At 44.1% G+C, this 15,274-nt stretch overlaps 2 protein-coding genes across 2 annotated transcripts in view; one reads left to right on the top strand and one right to left on the bottom strand.

Annotated features, from left to right (window-relative positions):
• Positions 1–1,093: 1,093 nt before the first annotated feature.
• Positions 1,094–10,319, bottom strand: zgc:73226 (uncharacterized protein LOC402792 homolog). Its single transcript, XM_055875024.1, has 6 exons — positions 10,100–10,319; positions 5,569–5,722; positions 5,219–5,306; positions 3,005–3,084; positions 2,181–2,330; positions 1,094–1,933 (listed from the first exon to the last, which is right to left on the bottom strand). Exons 1-6 carry the CDS (start codon positions 10,134–10,136, stop codon positions 1,885–1,887), a joined length of 558 nt encoding a protein of 185 aa, XP_055730999.1. The 5' UTR covers positions 10,137–10,319; the 3' UTR covers positions 1,094–1,884.
• A 3,294-nt stretch (positions 10,320–13,613) lies between these two features.
• Positions 13,614–15,274, top strand: part of LOC129818757 (proline-rich protein 36) — a 45,802-nt gene continuing 44,141 nt past the window's right edge. Inside the window, exon 1 of the mRNA XM_055874966.1 lies at positions 13,614–14,571. The gene's annotated coding sequence lies outside the window, so the exon portion shown is untranslated. The remainder of the gene's footprint in view (positions 14,572–15,274) is intronic.

The following is a 15,274-nucleotide window of genomic DNA, read 5'->3' as shown; positions in this document are numbered from 1 at the left end:
TTTTTGAACATGTGCTCTTTATGACAGAAGGTACAAATTAGGTGCAATCAACGTAGTTTTTTTTAACCAAGTTACACTTCTCGAAAGGCACCAAATTGGTGGAGCGACCCTTATAGGGTTGCACAGTCAGCTCGGTGTGTTTGGGCTAGCAGTGTGAGCACAGCAGGAGCTTTCACATCAAACATCCTGCTAGTGGATGAAAAAGCCATTTACTTGGGCCAGGGCTCCTAACAAATGGGGGCAATTTACCCAATGCAGTAAAATAGCACTCCGCTCCCCCGGCCGAACCCAGCCCTGTTACTTTATATATGATGTTCAACAGGGATAAGGGACATGCGGTGCACATGGTTGGTGTTTGTTTCATGGGAAAGCTGACGAAGGCCTTGAGGCCGATACGTAAAGCTTAATAAAGAGCAGTGATACTAGCAAGAACACTGTGCGCGTTTTTTGTTGTTGTCAAAGCTGCAAGTGTAAAAGGACTGATTACATGTCAGCGCACGCTTGTAAAAAAAAATAAAAGGGTTAAGGTCAGAAGTGATGTCAGGGGGGTTGAAAAAAAACAGACTGGTGTTGATGATGTCACTACATTCCTGTAAAACCTTCAGCCCGATGCGTGAGATGGTAGCTAACTGTGGCTGGATCTATCTCAACACACACAAGTAATACTGTTAGCAAGGTGAACTTATTAGGTAAACACGTTGATATGCAATGATTCATCTCCCATGTAAAAGCTCTTATATGGCCAGCAGATGTTGTAGTTTACGGTACAGATAAATGACTCACATTACTGAAACAGCCTGTTAGCCCTTCTTTCCACTCTTATATGGCTAAATGAGAATCTATTTCAGTTAAACAATGGCATCACATAAACAACCCAGACAAATAGTTAAATGAGGATGTCTTAGTTTTGATATATCTCTTATTATGTCATAGCTCTCGAGCACTTATACCATTTATAAAATAAATAATAAGATCTAAAACACACTTATACCATTTATAAAATAAATAATACGATCTCAAATAAAATGAATGTCTAAACACAAAAGTGAATAGAGAAGGAAAGATGGAGTAAGATAGACAAATGGATCACGGACACGTGTGACAAATGAGGTTTAATGGGGTTATAGTCATTCAAATAGTTCAGAGTTCAAACAGTCAGGTGGTTATATAGGACAAAGTGCAAAACCAGAGCCACTTTTGTGGTCATAAACACCTAAGAACATGAAACAAACCATTCCTCAACCTAATACAAATCACCTGGGCTCATCACAGTTCTGGCTTGTCTGACACATAATATTGGTGACCAGAGTCATATAGGCATATACTGCCTGTATATGGCTCTGTTGGTGACCTCTTTCTTTCACCAGGATTAGATTCTGTTTTTTATTTGGGCAATCATTGGGCTATATACCCGATTTCTTCAACACCCCGCTAACACCTTCAATGGGGATTTATCTGGGTGTTATTCTCTTTCTTTCTCTCTCCATTCTCTCTCTCGGTCTTATCACTCGTTTCTCTCTGTTAGTTAATTGAGATCAGTGTTACTCTGCTGGGAGAGTAAAAGTGACCTCAGTCTGAGTCATTGACACAATGTCCGTAGAGTATCAACAGTCCTGCCCTGACACACACACACACACACACACACACACACAGAGAGAGACAAACAGACACGCTCTGGCCCTGGGACAATCACAGATTCAGAGATGCTGGATGACTGACGGACAGACACACAAAGTTATGGTGGACAGACAGACAGACAGACAGAGAGACAGTGGTAAAGAAAGTTGCCGCATGACAGGGAGAAAGGGCAACAAGTGTACTGTGGCGAGGGCTGAGATCCTATTGGTCTGCCGTCAGCGAATGGGAGCGCTGCCCGGAAGCACGTCACAGAGTGCTAGTTGTGGAGGCAGCCAATCGCTTCCCTATGTAGATCCTGCGAAGGGAGAGAGAAATATACTGCTAATAATGAAGGATGCACATTTACCTCCTTGTTGTATAAAAACAGAATGCTGCCATTAGGAAAGAGATCTATAATAAAAAGCATCAGGTGCTGGTGGTCATATAGTAGGTTACTACATTATCATTACTAAGACAACCTGCATCTCATTACAGAACATAAGATATACCATGTGTGTGTGTGTGTGTGTGTGTGTGTGTGTGTGTGTGTGTGTGTGTCTTACCCTATTCCCAGTGTGAGCAGGTGCGAGGCAAGCAGTGAGGGGATGAGGATCATGAGGACGTCAGAGGAGAACAGGCCTCTTTTCATCACCTCACTCTTCCTTACGCTCAGGGAGCCCGACTGCTGCTTCGGGTGTTGGAACACAAACTCCCTGAGTGCAAGAGAGGCATAAAGCAGAATCGAGAGAGAGGGAGGAAAAAAGCGAGGGAGAGAGGGGGAGGGAGAAAGGGAGACAAAGGAAGATGAAGAAAGAAAGAGATGGAGAAAGGGGAACATAGAGAGAAAGAGAAGGAGAGAAGAAAACATGCTTTGTTCCTCAAGATAAAAGGAGATTTCTCAGGAGAAATTCTAGTTCTCATATCTTCTCAGTTAGAATATTTCAAGAAAAGCCTGTGAGCTGTTCAATAGCTCCATAACACGAGAAGAAACATACATTCATGTACATTAGTGTAAAAAGGAAATGAAACTATCATCTGTCATGTTTAGGTGTAACAGAGAGATATCTGTCATGTTTCAATGTTACTGTACAAGATTTCATTCATTATGTATAAAATATTATGACTACATTCCCTACAGCACATCTACAGGCTCCTCACGAGTCAGTGCTTGTTATAGGCAGCCAAGTACGTGTGTAAATTAATGTTTATTTTATGTTTATTTTATTTAACCTTTATTTAACTAGGCAAGTCAGTTAATAAGAACAAATTCTTATGTACAATGATGGCCTAAACATGAAACTAGGGGTGAAATGATTCACTGAGACATGGTCAATGTAAGGTAAATGGAATTAGAACGAATTAGAATGAGAATCAATTTGGTTCTTACTTTGGTGGAAGGTTCTCGGGCCGACTGGACCAGTCCCATACCCACTCGGAAATGAGCCTCCTCTCCCCTTCTTCTTCGGACTGAGATGGAGAGGGGGAGGAAGAGAGAGGTAAAGAGAAGAGAGGGAAAGTTAAATGTCAATTATCATTGCATTTGCCATCATGTTTTGATTAAGAATGGAGCTGCAATGTATAGCAGCCGTTTTACCGGGCTCCTGACAAATTCTGCTATTTTCTGTTTTTTTTTGGTGCTAATATTAACTTTGTTGTACATAATGTTTCCGCCATCATTTCCTATGACCGAAAATAGCTACTATACATCAGAACAGCTATCACTAACATCGATTTGGATGAAGATTTCCACGTCAATGAGGCGGAGGCGCAGGACATACTGCTGACCCCAGACTAGGCCCTAATCCCCGAAACTCGAAAAAGGTGTCGTAAGAGAGGCCGACGTGCGGGCACCCTGACGAAACTACGTTGGCGAGTACATAAACCACCTCTACCCTCCTTCTATTGGAGAACGTACAATCACTGGGGAACAAACTGGACGAGCTCCGTTCAAGACTATCCTCAATACGGAAGTGGTCAGATGAAGTTGATGCTAGGCTACAGGACTGTTTCGCTAGCACAGGCTAGGATATGTTCCGGGATTCATCCAATGGCATTGATGAGTACACCACATCAGTCACCAGCATCATTAATAAGGCAATCGATGACGTCGTCCCCACAGTGACTGCATGTACATATCCCAACCAGAAGCCATGGATTACAGGCAACATCCGCACTGAGCTAAAGGCTAGAGCTGCTGTTCTCAAGAAGTGGGACACTAATCCGGACGCTTATAAGAAATAACACTACGCCCTCCGACGAAACATCAAACAGGCATTCACGTCAATACAGGACTAAGATCAAATCCTACCACACCGGCTCTGGCGCTCATCGGATGTGGCGGGGCTTGCTAACTATCACGGATAAGAAACTATCACGGAAACCCAGCCACGAGCTGCCCAGGGACGCATGCCTTCCAGACGAGCTAAATGCCTTCTATGCACCGCTTAGAGGCAAGCAACACTGCACCATGCATGAGAGCACCAGCTGTTCTGGACGAGTGTGTGATCATGCTCTCCGTAGCCAATGTGCGTAAGACCTGCAAACAGGTTAACATTCACAGGGCTGCAGGGCCAGATGGATTACCAGGACGCATACTCAGAGCAACTGGATCCTGGACTTCCTGATGGGCCGCAAACAGGTGGTGAGGGAAGGCAACAACACATCCGCCACGCTGACCCTCAATATGGGGCCCCTAAGGGTTGCGTGCTTAGTCCCCTCCTGTACTCCCTTTTCACCCACGACTGCATGGCCACGCACGAATCCAACACCATCATTAAGTTTGCCGACGACACAATGGTGGTAGGCCGATAGGGAGGAGGTCAGAGAGGCAGTGAGTTGCAAAGAACAACAACCTCTCCCTCAACGTCAGCAAGACAAAGGACCTACAGGAAATGGAGGGCTGAGCACGCCCCCATTCACATCAACGTGGCTGTAGTGGGGCGGATTGAGAGCTTCAAGTTCCTCTGTGTCCACATCAATAAGGATCTATCATGGTCCACACACACCAACAGGGTGAAAAGATTTGGCTTGGGCTTGGGTTCTATAGCTGCACCATTGAGAGCATCTTGACTGGCTGCATCCTTGCAACTGCTTGGCATCCGACGCAATGCGCTACAGAGGGTAGTGCGTACAGCCCAGTACATCAATGGGGCCAAGCTCCCTGCAACTGCTTGGCATCCGACGCAATGCGCTACAGAGGGTAGTGAGTACAGCCCAGTACATTAATGGGGCCAAGCTCCCTGCCAACCAGGACCTCTCTACCAGGGGGTGTCAGAAGAAGGCCCTTAAAATTGTCAAAGACTCCAGCCACCCAAGTCAGACTGTTCTCTCTGCTACTGCACAGCAAGTGTTACCAATGCACCAAGTCTGGAACCAACAGGACCCTGAACAGCTTCTTTCTCTGTTGAGAAGGGCCCATAAGTAACAATTCCACTGTTAGTCTACACCTATTGTTTGCAAAGCATGTGACAAATAATTGGTGTATTTATTTTATTTGATAACACTGACTTGTGTGGTGTTAGAGCTATCTAATAGCAAAGGATTGCTACTGCTACAGTAAAATATATAATTTGAGTGTTATGTGCGTGTGTGTGTTTCGTACCTGTATGGTAACACAGTCTGTACTGCTGCTGCCTTCACTGTGGGGAGGGGAAGCAGTGGTCTGCGGAGGAGTCACCACCAGGGGAGGACTGAACATAGAGAGCAGGTCAACAGGACTTCTCAGTAACAACAGACATCCATGTATGCACACACACACACACACACACTTGCGCACACACACACACACACACACCACACACACACACACACACACACACACACACACACACACACACACACACACACACACACACACACACACACACACACACACACACACACACACACACACACACACACACACACACACACACACACACACACAGATGTTTGTTGGTGTAGGGTACTGACCTGTCTTTACTCCTCTCACACTCAAGCTGTGCCTCCAGCAGGATCCTCTCTAGCTCCCCCTGCAGGGCCCAGGAGGCTGTGTCCTGTTGTTGTCCTGTCAGACTATCCCTGCTGCTCACTGCTGATATTAGCTCCTCCAGCTCCACCCACGAGCCTGTGTGTGTGTGTGGGTGGGTGGGGGTGGGTGGGGTGGGGGGGGGACGACAAGAGAGAGAGACAAGAAGGAACAGCACATCAGAAATTTGCTCAATGTAATTGAAGAATCCATAGAATCTAAACAAACCATTTCTGGGAAAATTGGAACACACTAAACAAACAATAACACAAAGTGTTATCTATCCAAAATGGAGATGTATGGATAAACCACTTTTCCAATCTTTTAGGCTCTATAACAAAGAACAAACAGCAAAAACATATACATGATCAATTGCAAATCTTAGAATCAGCTATTAAAGACTACCAGAACCCACTGGATTCTCCAATTACATTGAATGAGCTACAGGTCAAAATACAAACTCTCAAACCCAAAAGGCCTGTATTGTTAATGGTATCCTAAATGAAATGATAAAATATTTAGACCACAAATTGGCTATACTTAAACTATTTAACATCATCCTCAGCTCTGGCATCTTCCCCAATATTTGGAATCAAGGACTGATCACACCCCGATCCACAAAAGTGGAGACAAATTTGACCCCAATAACTACCGTGGGATATGCATCAACAGCAACCTTGGGAGAATCCTCTACATTATCACTAACAGCAGACTCATACATTTCCTCAGCGAAAACAAAATAAACAAAGGCAAAGTGGTCTCATGCTTTGTCGATTTCAGAAAAGATTTTGACTCAGTTTGGCATTAGGGTCTGCTATATAAATCGATGGAAAGTGGTGTTGGGTGGAAAACATATGACATTATAAAATCCATGTACACAAACAACAAGTGAGCAGGTAAAATTGGAAAAAAAACACACACATTTCTTTCCACAGGGCTGTGGGGTGAGACAGGGATACGTCTTGAGCCCCACCCTCTTCAACATATATATCAACGAATTGGTGAGGGCACTAGAACAGTCTGCAGCACCCGGCCTCACCCTACTAGAATCTGAAGTCTACAGTTGGCTGATGATCTGGTGCTTCTGTCCCCAACCAAGAAGGGCCTACAGCAGCATCTAGATTTTCTGCACAGTTTCTGTCAGCCCTGGGCCCTGACTGTAAATCTCAGTAAGTCAAAAATTCTGCAAAAACATAATGCAAATAATGCATGCAGAGCAGAATTAGGCCCATACCCGATAATTATCAAAATCCAGAAAAGAGGTGTTACATTCTACAACCACCTAAAAGGAAGCGATTCCCAAAACTTCCTTAACAAAGCAATCATCTACAGAGAGATGAACCTGGAGAAGAGTCCCCTAAGCAAGCAGGTCCTGGGGCTTTGTTCACAATCACATACACACCCCACAGAGCCCCAGGACAGCAACACAATTAGACCCAACCAAATCATGAGAAAACAAAAAGAGAATTACTTGACACATTGGAAAGAATTAACAAAAAAACGGAGCAAACTAGAATGCTATCTAGCCCTAAACAGAGAGTACACTATCGCAGAATACCTGTGACTGACCCAAACTTAAGGAAAGCTTTGACTATGTACAGACTCAGTGAGCATAGCCTTGCTATTGAGAAAGGCCGCCGTAGGCAGACCTGGCTCTCAAGAGAAGACAGGCTATGTGCACACTGCCAACAAAATGAGGTGGAAACTGAGCTGCACTTCCTAACCTCCTGCCAAATGTTTGACCATATTAGAGACATATATTTCCCTCAGATTACACAGATACGCAAAGAATTTGAAAACAAACCAAATTGTGATAAACTCCCATATCTATTGGGTGAAATACCAGTGTGCCATCACAGCAGCAAGATTTGTGACCAGTTGCCACAAGAAAAGGGCAACCAGTGAAGAACAAAACCATTGTAAATGCAACCCATATTTATGTTTATTTATTTTCCCTTTTGTACTTTAACTATTACATTGTTAAAGTACATTGTTAACACTGTACATAGCCATAATGACATTTGAAATGTCTCTATTCCCCTAAAACTGTGAGTGTAATGTGTACTGTTAATTTTGCAACCTCTCAGTAATGTTGCAACTGAGAGAAGAGCTAATTCTGGATCATTCCATAGTTTACATTTCAGTTAATCTTATTCAATCATATTAAATCCCCCAGAATAACTTTACTAAAGCCTAATTCTGGAAGGCTAAACCAGGAAGAAGGCTAAACCAACACTGCCTATCAGCCTATCAGCCTATCAGCCATGCAGGTGGAATGACACAGCATGAACAGACAAAAAATAGATAGACAGACTCTAAAGAGATTGTAATTGTCTGTTGTTGCTCAATCATTACAGTAGATGGCCTAATGTTAGGACACGTAATGCAGAGGGGCTACCACAAAGCAGGATCGACGAGTTAGCCAGCCAACTTGCCTAAATATTCAGAATTATTTTGGGGGAAAGATAAGCTTGAAATGGGCATGGTCTAATTGACAACAACACATATATACGTTTAGCTTTGTTAGTGAACCAGAAAATCAACAGTTATTTCTCATGGTTTATCAAACATTGCTGGCTAACTCATTGATCCTGCTTTTTAGTAAAACCCTTAGGTCTGTGTTGTTGTTGCTGTTGTTGTTGGACATGACATAGGTATTCTGTCTCCTTTAAAGTTGCAATCCAGGATCTTAAGCACAACAAATTGGTAACATATAGTACGAATGGCATTCAGCATACGAATTGCAAAAAATATATATATGTAGGACGTAACATATCATACGCAATTTGATGACGTAGTACACAAAAAACGGGAACCACTTTTGGCTTGTGAGCATCACTTTCAAAACTAATGGCTGAAATTATACAAAAGTTCAAGAGTGCATTTTTAAGCAGACAGGACATCCCATTCCTGACATAGTATTAGACAAGACCCAATGACTTACTGACATAAGGGCATTTGTAACAATGAATGTTGTGTTTCCCCTGGTCCTTAGTTTAGCTTGAGTGTAACACACACAACAAACAGGGACAACCACACACACACTAACACAAAAACAAACAGGGACAACCACACACACACTAACACAAAACCAAACAGGGACAACCACACACACACTAACACAAAAACAAACAGGGACAACCACAGACACACTAACACAAAAACAAACAGGGACAACCACACACACACTAACACAAAAACAAACAGGGACAACCACAGACACAGCCTGACAGAATGCTTATGTAAGATCTTATTTCTGTATGAGATTAGCCACCTCTCCTGTCTCATTCTCTCTTTCCTCTCCTGTCTCATTCTCATCTATTTCCTCATCTCTCATTCTATCTCTTTCTCTCTATGGAATGCAAGGCATGCAAACATCATCACCTGCTCTCCTCATCAACACATCCTCCCATCCCCTCTTTTTGTCTCGTCCCCTTTATTATTTGCTTTAGGGAAGTGAGAGATCATATAAACAGCAACAGTGGAGAGGGGGGTGGAGAGGGGGAAGGGAGGGCAGAGGGCAAACTGTGCCATTGCCCTAGTTTTCCTCCCAGAATGAGAGAGAGAGTTATGACATAACCACTGGCTGCCAGCCTGCTCACGCTCTCTCTCTCTCTCTCTCTCTTCTCTCTCTCTCTCTGTGGCCTTGACCAGGCTGCACTGCAGCAGCATCCAATGTCTGTCAATAGTCCAGTATCCTTCCGTAGAAGTACTGTAGTGCATATCAGGTGTATGTTATGTGTGTTAATATAGGCCTAGTTCATGAAAAACAAAGCACAGATGTGTTGTTGTGCCGAAGCTTTGTGTATGTCCCAGTTGTGATATTATGAAGGCTATACAACACCCCCCATGCACTGTAGAGGCTATAAGCAAACTGTACAGTGAGCTATAAGCTTCAGGTAAATCGCCTGGGCTTAATTGGCTTAGTGATATGCAAACAGGTGAGTCATGAAATCTGTTTACAAGATGACCATGTCAGTGGCAGCAACAATGATAACTTCAAAATGGCATACTTACATTTCTCTCCCTAACATGCCCATTTTTCTCACAAGTCCACGTTAACCATGCATTATGTCGTGGATAATGATTATAAATAAACGTTGTCCATTAATTAATTAAAATGTGATAAACAAACTTATTCTGGTGAAAGAGGTCACTGTTCATGCATCATTAATTGATTGTTACTAAAAATAAGTATTGTAGGCCTAATGAGGATGAACATAATAATTTATACATCAATAATGTTATTTTCCTGATGGACCCCTCTTGGAATTATTTATTTAAATGTTAGCCTAGAAAAACAGTTGAACATAGTTTATCCCTAGGGTATACACACAGAAAAAGTCGTCATAGGGCAGTTACAAGGCTTTTTATAAACATTTCAGTTACTACAGCACAAATCAATCAGAATTGACCCGACTTTGCATTGACCCAATAACGATCCATCGTCCAAATCCATCGCCCCAAAACCCTTACCGTACAAAGCGTCCTCTGGAGTCGACGAGCCTGACATGGTTAGTGGCTGAAGGGTGGAGAGAGATTCTAAAACTGACAAAAACGCACAGTGAGGAGAAAACGGTGTATTATAAACTGCCTACAGTATGTCGCTATCTCGTTTATTGTTGTTGCCTTAGCGCGTAGCCTGTGACGTACAGCGCGCAGTAATCCCTCTCTACCCACGTGCAGGGCATGTCGAGGTAAACAAAACAGACTGAAGCTCAACAGCAATTTAATTAAGAGACAGACAGCAATTTAAACTAGCTGACAGCACTTGTGTGGTAGATTAGAGTACAATAGATACTCCATTAACAGTTGACATTAATTTAAATAGCCTACATATTGGAAAAGTGTCGCTCTTTGGAATGTTTTGAAATGTTTATTCCACACAATAATATGTGTAGCCCGCTTGAACCATTTCCCGTCTTTAATTCGTTGCGTCAAATGAAGGGGCTTGTGAGTTGTTGTGACAGCCTGTGGTGGATGGACAGTGACTCATCTATTTCGTTCCATTGAGAAGAAGCCCGGCAACTAGTGACATCAGCACTCCGCAGGCTCAGGCTCATTCTGCCTATGAAGTAAGTGCATGTTGTTGTGTCCGTAGAGATAGCACAGCACAAGGGCGTGGGTGCCATGACGCACAATAGCTCCTCTGAATCCACGTTTTTGCACTTTCCTTCTCATCATTGTCCTCTTCAAAGAAACACACACACGCTGCAGTGGGGGATGGAGGGATGAATGTCAATAGATGAAAGACATCTCTTCTAAGAAGAGTAGATATATTGATGATTATGTAGGCTATTATGTAGGCTATTATGAATCTCTTCAGTTGATGTTGTTGACGTGGCTTTGTGTCCGTTATACAACTGGTTGTCCTGCTCCTTATAGGCAACACTGCCACCTGGCTGTCACAGCTCCTAGATAACTACAGTGGTGTGCCTATTACTGCAGGCCTACATTAGGCTACAGCTTTCACAACTAGCCAGGCCTATAGAATACTGTACTAATATTTATTTTTAAATTGTGCAATCAGACACTTTTTACTACTGCATTAGTACTACAATTTTATGAACAATGCAATTTGTATTGATTTCAAATACAGCAGTCATAAGTGATAAACATGTCATTGTCACAGAAGGCCGTATTAGCTAAATGCTGAAGAATCAGTCCTTCTCCCATTATGGTGTTTTGCTTTTCGTCTTTGGCTAACCCTTCAGGCCCTTAAAACCCTGGCGCCAACGATCCACAAGTTACCCCATGCCAAGACTAGACCTATGATATTGGCTTTCACAAACTATTCCTTTGCCCCCCCCCCCCCCCCCTTCTATTGGTTTAGCTTTATTTCTCATCTGACCTCCCGTTCTGCCCTGAGAAAGTCATTATGAGATACAATCGTACAGAAACCCAGAAGTTACCCATTCATCAATGGAATTTAAGATCTCTGTGACAATGTTCCTTCTTAGACCACGTCTCTGTGTCACGGAAGATGAGATGCATTCTGGGATGCCATGCTCTTAAGACTCTAAGCAAATGACCGTCTGTGGTGCTAATCCATCATGCTTTACGTTCGCAGATAGCGAAATAATACAACCTTTTCAGGTAATGGCTACGGTTAGATCCTCCCATTAGACAATGTTCCCGATTCTACAAGACTGCATTAGGAGATGATTGATGACTTGATCTGAGTCGGCACTAAAGGCTTCTGCTTAAAAGTCGCTTTTGTAGCCGGCCAGACGTGACTGGCTTGATTAATGAACGCCAGAACTAGTTGTGTTCCTCCGTTGGCTCCCGTGGACCCTGTGAAAACAGGATCTGATTGGCTGCCCCGCCGAGCTCGTTTGGATTAGCGTGATAAATAATAATTACACTTCTTGGTCTCGCCCCTAGAGGACGGATGTCTATTGACTTATAGAGGGATCACGGATCAACACTTCACCATGGTTCTGTATAAGTAAACAACTGAGGCCTATTGCACTTTTAAGCGCTCGGTTCACACTTCTAGATGTGTTTAATGAATTGAGGGACATGACTGCTCTCACGGCCTTTTTTTAAACTTAATATCTGTCTCAAATCCGCCGAGGATGAGTTCCAGGAGTTTCATGTTAATTAAGTATTAGTGGCTGTCATCCTCTCTCAACTGCCACCATTGATACGTATGCACGTATTTACCATAGCCCATAATATTATTCATAGTCTCTGGTGGATCTTTAATCAATGAGCTTGTTTTTCCTCAGCCGTTTCAAATGTATATTTGAGGCTGAAAGTAGAGCAACTGGGCAATAACAGGAGGTACAGAGAGAGAGAGAGAGAGAAAGAGACAAGAAGACAAGATAAGTAATCAGGGTTGATCAAATGGGATGAGATCTGTCAACCCTCTTTCACCCCCTCCTTCCCCCCCGGGCATTTACCTTATCTCTCCATCCCCTCTCCCAGCCGGCCCCACTATACTAGGTGGTTGACACTAGCCTGAGGTGATAAGTACTGCAGGAATGATGATACAGTCGCAACAATACAAGAAGGAAATTGCCTGAATCAATTGGTTCTAGTCAAGGGACTATATAATATACTCTCTTTCATGTAAAACAGAGAGCGAGAGAGAGAGAGAGAGAGAGCAACAACCTGAGCGTGACAGAATAAAACAACATATTAGATGTATCCACTGGGGTGTGACATCACAGGGCACTGCTTAATTTGCACATAAACACACACATGCAAGGAATGTGCAAATGTCTGTGGCAGTGCAGTCACAGACGTACACATGGAATGTACACACACACACACAAAGAAATACACACATGTGCACGCACACACGTACACGCACACACGCACGCACGCACGCACGCACGCACGCACGCACGCACGCACGCACGCACGCACACACACACACACACACACACACACACACACACACACACACACACACACACACACACACACACACACACACACACAAAGACCTCGGCATAAATTGCAGCCAGGGCCAAATTAATCTATGAATCATCACTGGGATAAAACTGCTTATACAGTAGTTTTTTAGGATTAACATCAAGGTGATTTGGAACATATTTATACTGTAGATACTGTATCCATACAGAACAGCTGTTTAATCTTATATTTTAACCGTGTGTATGGCTGTGAATAGAATTCTAGGGAATCTGTTTTTAGGGGAATATTTCTATGGTGCTTTACCCATATGCCCTCTCTCTATTGTTCCCCTCATCTTGATTCTCTGGTCGTGCTTCTTCTGTCCATATTATGAGCAACATACGTCTGCAGAATTCGACCTGTCTGTTCTTATCCCGCTTATCCTCTCTCTTTTCTTCTCTGCTCCCCCTCTGCCCTTCTTCCAGCCCTCTACAGCTGACCTTGGTGTCCGGTCATACGTCCTTCCTTTTCCAACCTCACACACTAGGGTCCCCCCCTTCTCTCTCTCTCTATCCCCATCCCCTAGTGACTCCCCGTTCCCTCTCTGCCCATTGGTCCCGCCCCCTAGATCACTTCACTCCTTCGCTCGGCTCTCTCCCACTCTCCCTCGTTCCCTCTCTCCGCAGCTGTACATACTCTGCTTTTTAATTAGACAGAGAGACACACACAAGCCCCACCTTCTCCTGCCTCCTACTCTCTCTCTCTTTCGTTCTCCCTCCCTCTGCTGACAAGTATACAAGACTTGTGCGGCGTCACTGAGAGGGAAAGAGAGGTCAGAGAGGGAGAGCGAAAGCGAGAGGGAGACAGAAAGAGAGGGAGCGAACTGAACGGAGCATCTAAGAGGATAACTGCCGGTTTGTTCACTGTGTCTCTACTCCTGCTCTCCCTCCCATTCTGTCTCACACACGTGCCTGCACACACACTCTCTCTCACACACACACACACACACACACACACACACACACACACACACACACACACACACACACACACACACTGACAGTCACCTGCAAAGCCACAGTGCCCAGGCTGGGAGATGAAGAGGCTCACAGATGAGGAGATGAATTTGGGGAGAAGAGAGTGAAACAGAGGGCACAGCAGACGGAGAGAGAGAGAGGGGGACAGATGGAGTACTCACTGATTATACTAGGGAACGGAGGATCGGAGCACACAAAGCAGCAGTGAAAGAGAGGAGTGAAAGAAAGAAAGGAAGAAAAAACTGGAGCGATGTGAAAATGAAAGAATTCCAAAGAACAACAAACAGCGAGGAGGAAAGAGAAGAAGAAGCATGTGAGTGAAACAGTGAAGTGAGAGAAGAGAAGAAGAGGTGGTGTGTGTGACTCCTCTGTTCAGTGTCCTGAAGGATATACCGAGCATCACTTTACTTCTACCCAAACAGCCCACGACAGAGGGAGAGGAGGACTAGTCCCAGGAGAGGAGAAAAAAGAAAAACAGATAATCGGAGGGCAGGTGTAAAATAGTGATATAAGGAATACATGCTCTTGGTTGGTGCAGTGGAATATCTGGTGAGTTATTGGTTTCTACTTGTTTATCCTTCTCTTCCTTCCTACTCCGGTGTGTAACCTTGTCACAACCATGGTTAGAATTGACTGGGAGAGAAACCTGTGCTGTGTATGTGTGTGCGCGTGTGTGTGCTCATGCGTGTGTGTGTGTGTGTGTGTGTGTGGTTGTGTGCACAATGCTTGCGTGTGTCTGCGTGTGTATGTTGGAGCGTGTGCTTGCATGTAGGTGTGTGTGTGTGTGCGTGTGTGTTTGAGTGCATATGCATGTGTGTGTGTGTGTGTGTGTGTGTGTGTGTGTGTGTGTGTGTGTGTGTGTGTGTGTGTGTGAGTGTGTGCTTGCGTGTTGGGGTGTGCTTTACAGCAGGTGTGGGAGTTGTGTGTGAGAATGTGCATCTTTATGAGCAGCTTTAAAGGCCATGGGGCTTAGATTGGGTCGTCAGAGATGCAGGTTTGCACAATGAAGCAGAATGCCATCAGTGCATATTTTACACGAGTAAGAGTGTGGGGAGGGGGTGTATGTCACATGAGGTTGGTGGCACCTTAATTGGGGAGAACGGGCTTGTGGTAATGGCTGGAGTGTATGGATGAGATGAGAGCACGAGTGTACACTGTGTGTATCATGCGATGCATGCCTTGGTGTGTGTACTGTATGTGACTTCTTTTTTTTTTTACAGCGTGTGTTGTCATTGCGCCCATATGTTAAATG

The sequence above is a fragment of the Salvelinus fontinalis genome, chromosome 21 (genome assembly GCF_029448725.1).
Source record: "Salvelinus fontinalis isolate EN_2023a chromosome 21, ASM2944872v1, whole genome shotgun sequence".
Lineage (NCBI taxonomy): Eukaryota > Metazoa > Chordata > Actinopteri > Salmoniformes > Salmonidae > Salvelinus > Salvelinus fontinalis.
The sequence above is the reverse complement of the archived record's forward strand: the minus strand, read 5'-3'. Positions and strand labels throughout refer to the sequence as shown.